General features: G+C 41.4%; 1 protein-coding gene across 1 annotated transcript in view; it reads left to right on the top strand.

The window, feature by feature from the left end:
- LOC145416020 (Y+L amino acid transporter 2-like) overlaps window positions 1-9,814 on the top strand; it is a 17,292-nt gene extending 7,478 nt beyond the window's left edge. Inside the window, exons 2-6 of the mRNA XM_080285120.1 lie at window positions 1,428-1,649; window positions 5,199-5,424; window positions 5,937-5,981; window positions 9,202-9,343; window positions 9,797-9,814. Of these exons, the coding sequence (XP_080141246.1) occupies window positions 1,428-1,649; window positions 5,199-5,424; window positions 5,937-5,981; window positions 9,202-9,343; window positions 9,797-9,814 (653 nt within the window). The remainder of the gene's footprint in view (window positions 1-1,427; window positions 1,650-5,198; window positions 5,425-5,936; window positions 5,982-9,201; window positions 9,344-9,796) is intronic.
- The last annotated feature ends 1,540 nt before the right edge of the window (window positions 9,815-11,354 follow it).

Below are 11,354 nucleotides of genomic sequence, written 5' to 3'. Positions count from 1 at the left end.
GTGGAAGGTATTAAGAATATATGGAGTGGAGGGGAAATTGTTGAGTGCTGAGAAGAGTATGTACGAAGGAGCTTGGGCTACGGTGCGAGTGGATGGTGAGCTGAGTGAGTTCTTTGATCTCAGTGTGGGACTGAAACAGGGTTGTGTGATGTCTCCATGGCTGTTTAATATATATATGGATGGGGTTGTAAAGGAGGTGCAAGGTAAGGCAGTGGATATGGGGGTTGCTCTAATGAATGAGGGTGAGATTTGGAAGATTCCGGTGTTGCTGTTTGCTGATGATACAGTATTGTTGAGTGAAGATGAATGGGAGTTGCAAGGTTTGGTGAATGAATTTGGGACAGTGTGTAGGAAGATGAATCTGAAAGTTAATGTAAACAAAAGTAAAGTTATGGTGTTTGAGAGGAATGAAGTCACAGAATGTGCAGTGAGGTTGGATGGTGAGGATATGGAGAATGTGAGTGCATTCAAGTACTTGGGTGGTGTGATGAGTAAGGATGGAACTTTGGGGGATGAAGTGCGTGAAAGGGTACAGCAGGGAAGGAAGGTTGTTGGTTCACTGAAAGCAGTGATGAGAAATAGGGAGGTGAGTATGGAAGTTAACTCACTGCATGATAGTATTGTGATCCCTACCCCGACGTATGGAAGCGAGGCGTGGACTTTGCAAGAGGGGAACAAGTCAAGAATGAGAGCAGTGGAAATGAGTTACTTGAGAGGAGCATGTGGAGTGACATGAGGGAGAGGGTGACGAATGAAGACGTGAAGGAACGTTGTGGGGTGGATGTGAATGTGGTTGAGAAGATTAGGAGAAATACACTGAGGTGGTTTGGATATGTGGAGAGAATGGAGAATGAAAGACTGACTGAGAGGGTGTATGTAGGTGAGGTGGAGGGAGGGAGAGGGAGGGGTAGACCGAGGATGAGGTGGAGGGATGGAGTTGAGAGGTATATGAGGGAGGGGGAGGTGAGTTGGGGGGAGAGTAGTCAAATGGTGGGTGACAGAGCGACTTGGAGGCGTTTTATCTGCAGCCACCCTTTGCAGGATTAGGGCGTCGGGCTATAGATAGATAGATAGACCTCTTTCCATAATTATTTTATGTATATTTTGCTAGCATTACTGTGTCTGTTCTCTTTCATTATTTCATTCAGCTGCAAAGTTCACATGTCACACACATTTCTTATTTGCTACATTCTAATGTAAAATATGCTAGAGGTAGCTTGTCCACTCGTTCATTATTATACTCAGCTGCAATTTTCTCATGATTTACCAATTTTTTATTCTAATTCTGCCAGAAATAATTTACGTCAACTCTTTTTCATTTGTTTGCTTCACTGAAATACTGAATAATTTATATGTTCCTCTGTCATTTACGACTGATTCAGTATGTCTGTTCTATTTTTACTTAACTGTTGTGAAACTATCGGCAGGCACGATGTTCCCCGACAGTGGTGGTTTGTACAGCTACTTGCACAAGTCTTTCGGGCCCCTCCCTGCTTTCCTCAGCGCGTGGGTGTGGCTGACGGTGAGGAACAGTGGTGGAACAGCTATAGTGGCGCTCACCTTCTCATCCTACCTCGTCCAGTCTATTACTGGCACCTGCTACAACGTTCCTAGGCTGCCAGTAATGGTCATCGCCATTTTACTTCTCAGTAAGTTAGGAATACCTCGTTTTGTTTCGTTTCGTTTATAATAGCTCCAAAATCCTTGCATGTGTCGGCTTTGGTCACCCAGTGGTAGCTGTCAATGTTGTTCGATCTCTGTCAGCCTCAATATTCAGTCCCTTATCCATGAGGTCACACTCTATGACCTCGTCCCAGGTTTTTCTCGGTCTCCCTTTTGCAAACCCACCCCCAACATTAACACTTCTCACTTTTTGCACCCACTGGTCATCCCCCACCCTCTCCACATGCCCAAACCATCTCAGTCTGCCCCTCCTCATCACAACACCAATACATTCCAGTCCCATCCTTCCTCTCAACTGCGCAAACTTAGCTTCCCAAGGCCTTACATCCAAGGATACACCGCACATCCACCTACTCATTGCCATTTACGTACGCTTTAGCCTAAGAATATGCTCTTCCTTAACTACCCAGGTCTCACTACCATAGTAATATACAAAATCCCTTAGTACAGAGAGAGAGCCCTCTCATTGTCAGGAAAGGCCACTGCTCACTGAACTTCTTCCAGCTACTCCTCACTCTAGCCACAGAGCACAACACATGTCTCCTAAGTAACAAAACTCTTTAACACATTCAAGAGACTCGCCAGCAAGATCAATCCTTTCACTTCCGACAATCTCCACAGGTTCTCCCAGACACACCGCACAGATGAAAACAGTATTACAGTATCTCGCAGTCTATCTCAAATACCATTACATCTCTTATGCACCCACTTATCACAAACACTGCACAAGGTAAAATTACTTCCCATGCCCCTGTGGCAAGCCACACATGGCCACTGTCTCTCTCTTTTGGCAGTACCGCCATCAACAAACCTAGATACCACCACCTTTGTTTTATCTGCACCATACCGTCCCTCTACTTCCTAAATCTTTCCTCCGCCACTCTTTCTTTCTCTGCAGTCAACACCAAATCATTGGCATACAACATCTCCTACAGAAGTCCATCTCTGAAGTCATGATAATATCCCTGACCTTTTTTCCCACTTACGGATGTGGTTAGAGTCCAGAAAACAGTAATAACGAAAGAGCTCAACAGAAGTGTCAGCAGCATTAATGAGGGTGGAGGCAAAGGTTTGTCATCAACTCCCATCCATTCACTAACTCCCGTCAACCTCTCTCTCTCTCTCTCTCTCTCTCTCTCTCTCTCTCTCTCACACACACACACACACACACACACACACTCACTTTTCATCACATTGTATAATCTTTATCTCCTTAAAATCGCAACTTCGGTGGTCACTGCTCATATAAATTGTCTGCTTGCATCCCTCCCCAGATATGGCGGACACGCAGCATCCGTCTGGCAGCAAACTCTCACTCCTTGTGTGTCCATCTCTTCAGTGCCAAAGTTAACCTATATTCCGTCATTTATGTATGCAACAACAGGTCAACTCTGGAACTGTCTTACCTATGCCTATGACCTCCAGTATTTTTAATGCAATGTGTCCAAGCATCTCTCTCTCTCTCTCTCTCTCTCTCTCTCTCTCTACTGCAATATATACATATATTCTGTATATACATATAGCCTAATATATATTATATACACATAATATATATTATATATACATTATATACATATATATAATAAATACACATATATATTTTATATACATAATATGTATATACATATACATAATAAATATACAATACATGTATATATATAATACATATATATATATATATATATATATATATATATATATATATATATATATATAACATATGTATCAATAATGTATATAATATATTATAATATATATAATATATATTATAATATTATATGGGGGAGAGATAGTAGTAAAATGGATGTGGAAGACGTGCAGATCGGCCTGGGAGGAAGGTAGAGTCCCGAAGGATTGGAAGTCAGGTATAATTATTCCTTTGTGCAAAGGAAAAGGGGAAACGAAGTGTATAGTAATCATAGGGGCATTTGTTTTCTTAGTGTAACAGGAAAAGTGTATGGTAGGATACTTATTGACAGAGTTAGAGAAAGAACAGAGGAATTAGTTGGAGAAGAACAAGGAGGCTTTAGGAAGGGAAGAGGTTGTGTAGATCAGATATTCATTCTTAGATCTTTAGTGGAAAAGTTTCTAGAGAAGGGACAGAAGTTATATGAGGCTTTCATGGATTTGGAGAAAGCATATGACAGGGTGGATAGACAAGGATTGTGGAAAGTGTTAAGAATATATGGAGTAGATGGGAAGTTGATGAATGCTGTGAAGAGTATGTACGATGGTGCGAAGGCTGAAGTGCGTGTGGATGGTGAACTAAGTGAATTTTTCTCTTTGAAAGTTGGGTTGAAACAGGGATGTGTCATGTCTCCATGGTTGTTCAATCTGTACATGGATGGGGTAATAAAAGAGGTACAAGGTAGGGTAGTGGATGTTGGAGTGGCCCTGGTGAGAGACAATAGTGTTTGGAAACTCCCTGTACAGTTGTTTGCAGATGATACTGTGTTGTTGAGTGAAGACGAAGGGAAGCTGCAAGGCTTTGTGGATGAGTTTGGGAGAGTGTGTAAGAAACGGAATCTAAAGGTGAATGTAGGGAAGAGTAAAGTGATGGTCTTTGAGAGAGGTGAAGTCAGTGAATGTACAGCGAGGTTGGATGGTGAGGAATTGGAAAATGTGAGTACGTTTAAGTACTTGGGTAGTGTGATGAGTAAGGATGGAGGTTTGGAGGATGAAGTGCTTGAAAGGGTACAGCAGGGAAGAAAGGTTGCTGGTTCTTTGAAAGCAGTGATAAGAAACAGGGAAGTGAGCATGGAAGTGAAAAAGTTACTACATGACAGTATTGCGATACCAACTCTAACGTATGGAAGTGAAGCTTGTACGTTGTTGGAAGGACACAAGTCAAGAGTGAGAGCAGTGGAAATGAGTAATTTAAGAGGAGCCTGTGGAATCACATGGAGAGACAGGCTGACGAATAAGGATATAAAGGAGCGTTGTGGTGTGGATGTGGATGTGATAGGAAGCGTTATGAGGAACACACTGAGGTGGTTTGGCCATGTGGAGAGGATGGAGGGTGAAAGACTGACGAAGAGAGTGTATGTGAGTGAGGTGGAGGAGGGAAGAGGGAGGGAGAGGCAGAGGATGAGATGGAGGGATGGGGTGGAGAGGTATATGAGAGAGGGGTGTGTGAGTTGGGAGCAGGTCAGTGAAATGGCGGGGGACAGGGCGACTTGGGGGCGATTTGTTTGTGGCCACCCCAAACGGGATTGAGGCGTCTGGCAATATATATATATATATATATATATATATATATATATATATATATATATATATATATATATATATATATATATATATATATATATATATATATATATATATATATATATATATATATATATATATATATATATATATATATATAATTCCTCCCTATGTACCTTGAAAAAACTTTCCATTACGCCCAACCAGATGTATAGCTACAAAGGGAACGGCAACCACCGGGTGTATAATGTGGAGGAATTGTCATGAACTGGTTAAAGCCCTGATACCTAGGTCCTGCTTTACAGCATTACAGTCATGGATGAATTGCCTGAGAGTGCGGTGGGTTGGCCAGGTGCAGAAACTGTTTGTAGTAAGCAAGCTGGTGGCACTCACAGTGATCGTGATAGTGGGTGTTGTGCATCTCGCCCGTGGCCACACTAGTCATTACCATCACGCCTTCAGCGGCAGCAACTGGGCACCTGCAGCTATCGCAACTGCGTGCTTCCACAGTTTCTTCACTTACAATGGCTGGTAGGTGGGAATGCTGTAGACAGAAAGAATATATATATATATATATATATACACACTGTATATTTAGTGAATGTAGGAGAGATTGAATGGGATATCTGTGCGTCTTTAGCTTGTTTCAGGTCCTTATCTTCTTACAACAAGACTGGTGATGCTGTTGTGTCAGAAATGGATCGGTCAGTATATCTCGTGATTTATTATAAGTTTCTATATAATTTCATCAAGTGTATTTTTGACTTTTGGGCGAGGAGAAATGTAATGTTAACCCCTTCACCTCAAAGACACACATTAGTTTTATACAGCTGTACTCAACTTAAGGGAGATGTCTTTGAGGTGAAGGAGTCAACAAAGTCTACTGTATACGTATCTCTTCCAGTTCTAGAAGTCTTTCCAAACCTGAACCGAGTTATCTGGAGGTAACTTGGATAAAATTATAATTATGTTATTGGATCAAAGGGGTTGTGATCGGTGAGTGCACATGCCAGTCTGTGCTAACAGTGTGTTTCATCCACCAGGGAACAAATCTGCAACGTGGTGGAGGAACTCAAGAACAACAACAGGTGAGACATTAACTGGTTCCACTTCACCCATGCTTCCATGCTGTTAATAGTGTTAATTTGCAAGACTGTCATTTTGCATATTCTTTAACCACTCCAGTGTGAGGATGACTTGTATATTTAAATTTTGCCATCACAATATGAGTTTACTCTGTTTACGAGACATTTTTCGAATTGTAAGAGTTAACTGTAGTTTTCATTAATCCCTCCCCGACAGGCATGTGTCGCTCAAGTGTAACTGTGTCAATAAATATTAGATGCATCCTGGTGAGTCTGGAGCCTGTTCCACCTTTACTGGACAGCGAATCACAATCTAGACGACCCTAGAGACGTCATCAAATACCAGCTAGATTTATAACATTTTCGCCCTACGAGAAATAGTGAAGAAATATAACTATGAATAGGAGCGGGTGGGATTGATAACAATATTGCTGCGTGGGATGGCTTTGGTGGTTGTTGGTGATTAATGACAGCATTGTCTCTGAGGAGCAATTTTTTCATATGGGATTATGGCGTCTGGCAATAGATAGGTAGACAGAAGCTCTGACCAGTCTCCACAATTCGGACGGTAGTGATGACGATTCATTTGAGTCACCTGTGTTTTCTTGTGATGTCTTGTTTAATGGTCCAACGATCATTTCAAATGCTCTTTCCCTTCATCTAAATACACACACACACACACACCCACCCACACACACACACACACACACACACACACACACACACACACACACACACACACACACACACACACACCTACGCACGCATTCTTTGTGTATAGGTGTGAGTGTGTTTGGTGTTAGGGGGCTGAGTTTAAAGCTATGTGGATATATAGCTGTATGATTGCAGATTACAATATTCAGTGATAAAATTCAGTATATACAGATATATACATATACATATATATCATCATCATCATCATCATCAGCCGTTTGAGTGTCCACTGCAGGACTGGCCTATCCCAACCGAAGTGGGGACGATACAGCCAATGTATCTCTACCAAGTGGCTTAGGCTGTCTGGTAGAGGTTGTATGTAGGGTGAGAAGTGCTTGTAAGTGTAATTGTAGTGTTGGAGTGGCTTTGGATGTGTGTGTAGTCTGTGAACCAAGTGTAATCGGCCCGTGCAAGCCGACTGGGTGTAAGCATACTTTATAGTATGTGACACTGGTTCAACCACAGCACCCCTGATGTCCGCCAAGCAGTACATGGCAAGGAGAACGCTCCCAAAGTTTTTTACCCTGGCGGGGCGCGAACCCTCGCTCTCCAGTGTGCGAAAACGCACACTTTACCACTGTATCACAGAGGGTTCATATATATATATATATATATATATATATATATATATATATATATATATATATATATATATATATATACATGGTGCTACTTATATATATATATATATATATATATATATATATATATATATATATATATATATATATATATATATATATATATATATATATATATATATATATATATATATATATATATATATGCAGAATTAGTTTAATTAATCCAGTAAACAGGAATTCACACCGTATTGGGAAACAAAGAGCTTATAATTATATCTGTATTAGAAGACACAGTTACATAATGTCCTTGTAATTAACCTGATATTTATTTTTGCGCCCCACAACCCTATTGCAGAACGCTACCTAAATGAAAACCCCAATATATTAATTGACTTAAACTGCCATGTTAACTAGTTATTTACACTGCCAGATGATGTCGTCTTGGCTAACTCCTTACCCTTCTAATCACCTGATGGAGAGCTTGTATGGACAAAGAGTTGACGTAGTTAGTTTTCACAGTAAATCACTAAACCCATCCTCTCGCGGGCAAATTGTAATATTTTACTCAGTGTTTCTGTTGGATTGAACTGCTATACAACTGCAATCAAAGTGCTCTGAAACAAAAACAAAGTGCCATCATTGTATTCAAGAACGGTCAAAAATTCACCAAGCAACGGAATCAGAAGAATGTTAAGTCCCACCGCCGAAACTGCTTTATCATTGGTTTTCATTATAATCCACAAAATTCATATGCAATCAGGAATGTATTGTATTTTCTTCATAATTTCTATTGGGCTTAAGCTGCAATGCAACCAGATTCTACTTTAAACTACACTGGGGTTAGTTTCCAAGCTGAGGGTCATCTAAACAAAGACTTGCAGTAGTTAGGGCAGGATGGATTCCATAGCTTCAATATCAGGTGGACCAAATATTTATGAATGCGACTGTACCCTCTTAAACAGGAGTTTTTTTTTTTATTGTCTGATGTAAACCACTGTTGTCCTAATAGAATTCATGACATTTTGTAAGAAAATGCCTCTACTTACCTTGGCCGTGCATCTTCCTGACATTACAGGTATTTTCCTGGCATTCCAGCATATTTTCCATCTCCTGGCACGTAGCTGAATCTGCTAATTCAAGTAATTTCGTTGTACTGCCACTGTGAGAACGTAATACTTGTGAAATAACCACCCAAGCGCCATGATTATCTTCATTGAGTATTTAGAATGATGGTAAGGCAAGCCAGGCTTGTAAACATGCTATTATCTATTGTGGCAAGTACTACGTCGTCATGCTTTTACTTAATTTAGAGCATTTTTTGCCCACAGTATACAGTTAAAGTCATTAAACTATTTACAAAAACTGGTGCAAAGTTTTACAAGCATATTTACTCCAGTAATTTCTCATGTATTTATTTTTTTCAATGTCCTCTTTTTACCGAACGAAGTCAGCAAAGTACCACAGTTAGTACACACACACACACACACACACACACACACACACACACACACACACACACACACACACACACACACACACACACATACAGGGGCGCACGCGCTTGTTGACTGAACGCCTGAGGATGACTGGAGACAGATGTTAAGATATGAGGACTGAAAATGAATAGTGACCCAGTACCTCCCACAATCTGGTTTCAGAGAGTGATGTTAAAAGCCGTGTGGTACATTTACCACACTCATAGCATTGGTCCTTCCTGTCCATATGGTACTGTGCATTTAACACACCTGCACGGAGTAGCCTCCTTAGTCCCAGAGGTCCTTACGAAGTTCAATAAGATCGTCAGGAGCAATAAGAATCAAACTTTACGTTAAGAGTATGATAAATATCATTAGTTTCTAGATGATAAAATAATGTGACAGTACGAGACAGGGATGTGATAACTATCCGTGATGTATGCTCAAGAGATACTACATTTGCATCAGGGACACACCTGTGGCTATCCTGAGTTCCATGTCCTTGCTGACGCTGATCTACGTCCTCACTAACGTTGCCTACCTCGCCATCCTCACCCCTCAAGAGATGGTCGCCTCTGATGCTGTAGCCTTGGTATGTATGTCACTACTTTCAACACTACACTGCATAGATGTCCGCTGATAATTGTGATGCTTGTTTATATACAAAGAACATCTCCAGTTTCTGTTTTCCCACAATCCTTGCTAGCCTTTCCGCTTTTCTTCCCTTTCTTCCCTTGTGACGTACTCGATACATTAAACATTTTCTGTCATCTCACAAATAAACATGTTTTTTGTCAGTGTACCGTATGTTCTATGTATCGTGGACTCGTTCCACATTATGGTGCGATATGTCATAATAAAAGTGTACAATGTGGTCGCAACCCCAGTGAGATCTACGTGACTGCTATTTGACCCCAGAGAACAATAAATGGCGCTAATCATCATGGAATGCCTAGAAATAGTTATGCAGACCATGACATAGGTTGAGTAATGCCCAGCAGCCTCATGACACAACTGCATTGTCTATATCAATTTATCATGGCAGCTGACTCACACCCCCTAGATTCGTTTTCCCGTCAGATTAGAATGCATTCCAGCACCTCTTACTTTGCGATTTACATAGTACATGTTGTTCTCTGGGATCTATCTTTTTTTCGTATAGACGTACAATGTATAAATAAATAAAAAGTATATGAGGTGAATGAGGGGCTCCCATCATTCACTCACTCAATGTAGGGTGACGCCAGGGTGACCCTACATTGAGCGACAAGCTAAATGACTTCTTGGAAGCCACGAAATCACTTAATATGCAGGGGGGTAAACACACGCGTTCCCTTCCTGTCAAAAACTGGGTTGGCGGAGGGTTAGTGTCCCCCCCCCCCCTGGAAAACAACAAAATAAAAAGACAAGCAAAACACCTCGGACCCGGACAAACCCACAGACGACGACCAAGGACGGGACAAAGAACACGATGAGGATGGTAACGTGGAGTGCAAGGGGTACAAATGATGAGGTGAAAGAGAGATTTTTCAGGTGCGTGAGGATGCAGAAGTGAACATATGGGAATTGACTGAGATGAAATGGAGTTTTGAGAGTATGAGAGAGAGGGAGTATGGACTGGGTATATGTGCAGGAATAGGTGAGAATAGGGGAGGGGGGAGGGCATAGGAAGGTGTATGGTCTTATGCAAAAGATGGAAGGAGAATATAAGAGAGTATGTATCAGTTGCTTCAACGATTGTGTGGGTAAGACTGAAAGCTAGGATGTAAGCGTGGACGATCGTGTGTGTATGTGTATGCACCGACAGAAGACCGTGCAAGCAGAGTGAAAGGAGAGTTCTGGGCATATGTGGACACATGCATGGAAAAGTTTGCGAGGAATGAAAGAGTGTTTTTTATTGAAAATCTGAATGGAAAAGTAGGGAATGTGAAAGTGGATGGAGTAGTTGGTGAGAAGTGGATTAGAACTGTAGTGTTCTAGTGGACATTGTGTTGGGAGAGGACTGGTGATAGCCAATACCCTCTTTAGGCACAAAATGATCCACAGGTATTAATGGCGAGTGATGAGAAGAGTGCGTGGTAAGCTGAATGAATGAAAGGTAATGACTTTATACGTGTGTGAATGAGAAGATGAGAAGATATGTGCTGGATGCGAAAACATACAGAGGTTGGGGATGACTTGGTGGTGGTGAAGTCAAGGTACAAATGCGATGGATAAATGGAAGGAGAGAAGGGCAGGAGGAAGCAGTTCATATAAAAAGGGTAGAAAGGTTGCTGGAGAATAAAAAAAAAAAAAAAAGGCAGACTATGAGAGAGAAGTGGAGCAGCCACTGTCACATATGATTTGGAGCAGCTGGGGGAGGTGGAAGATGTGTGCAAGATATTCACAGATGAAATCTGTGCGACATATGCAGTGGTGTGTAGAGTGAGGAGAAGACGAAGGGAGATCCAAGGAACAGCATGGTGGAAAGCAGAGGCGACACAAGATGTGAAGGAATAGAAGAAAGCATATGTTGAGTGGTTAGGAAGTAGAGGCATGGAGGAAGTTGAGAGACGGAATAGGGAGTTGTAAATAGGGAAGAGGAGAGAGGTAAAACGATTAGT

Source organism: Coenobita brevimanus, chromosome 104 (assembly GCF_032717465.1).
Source record: "Coenobita brevimanus isolate Jiangsu-jjx chromosome 104, ASM3271746v2, whole genome shotgun sequence".
Lineage (NCBI taxonomy): Eukaryota > Metazoa > Arthropoda > Malacostraca > Decapoda > Coenobitidae > Coenobita > Coenobita brevimanus.
The sequence above is the reverse complement of the archived record's forward strand: the minus strand, read 5'-3'. Positions and strand labels throughout refer to the sequence as shown.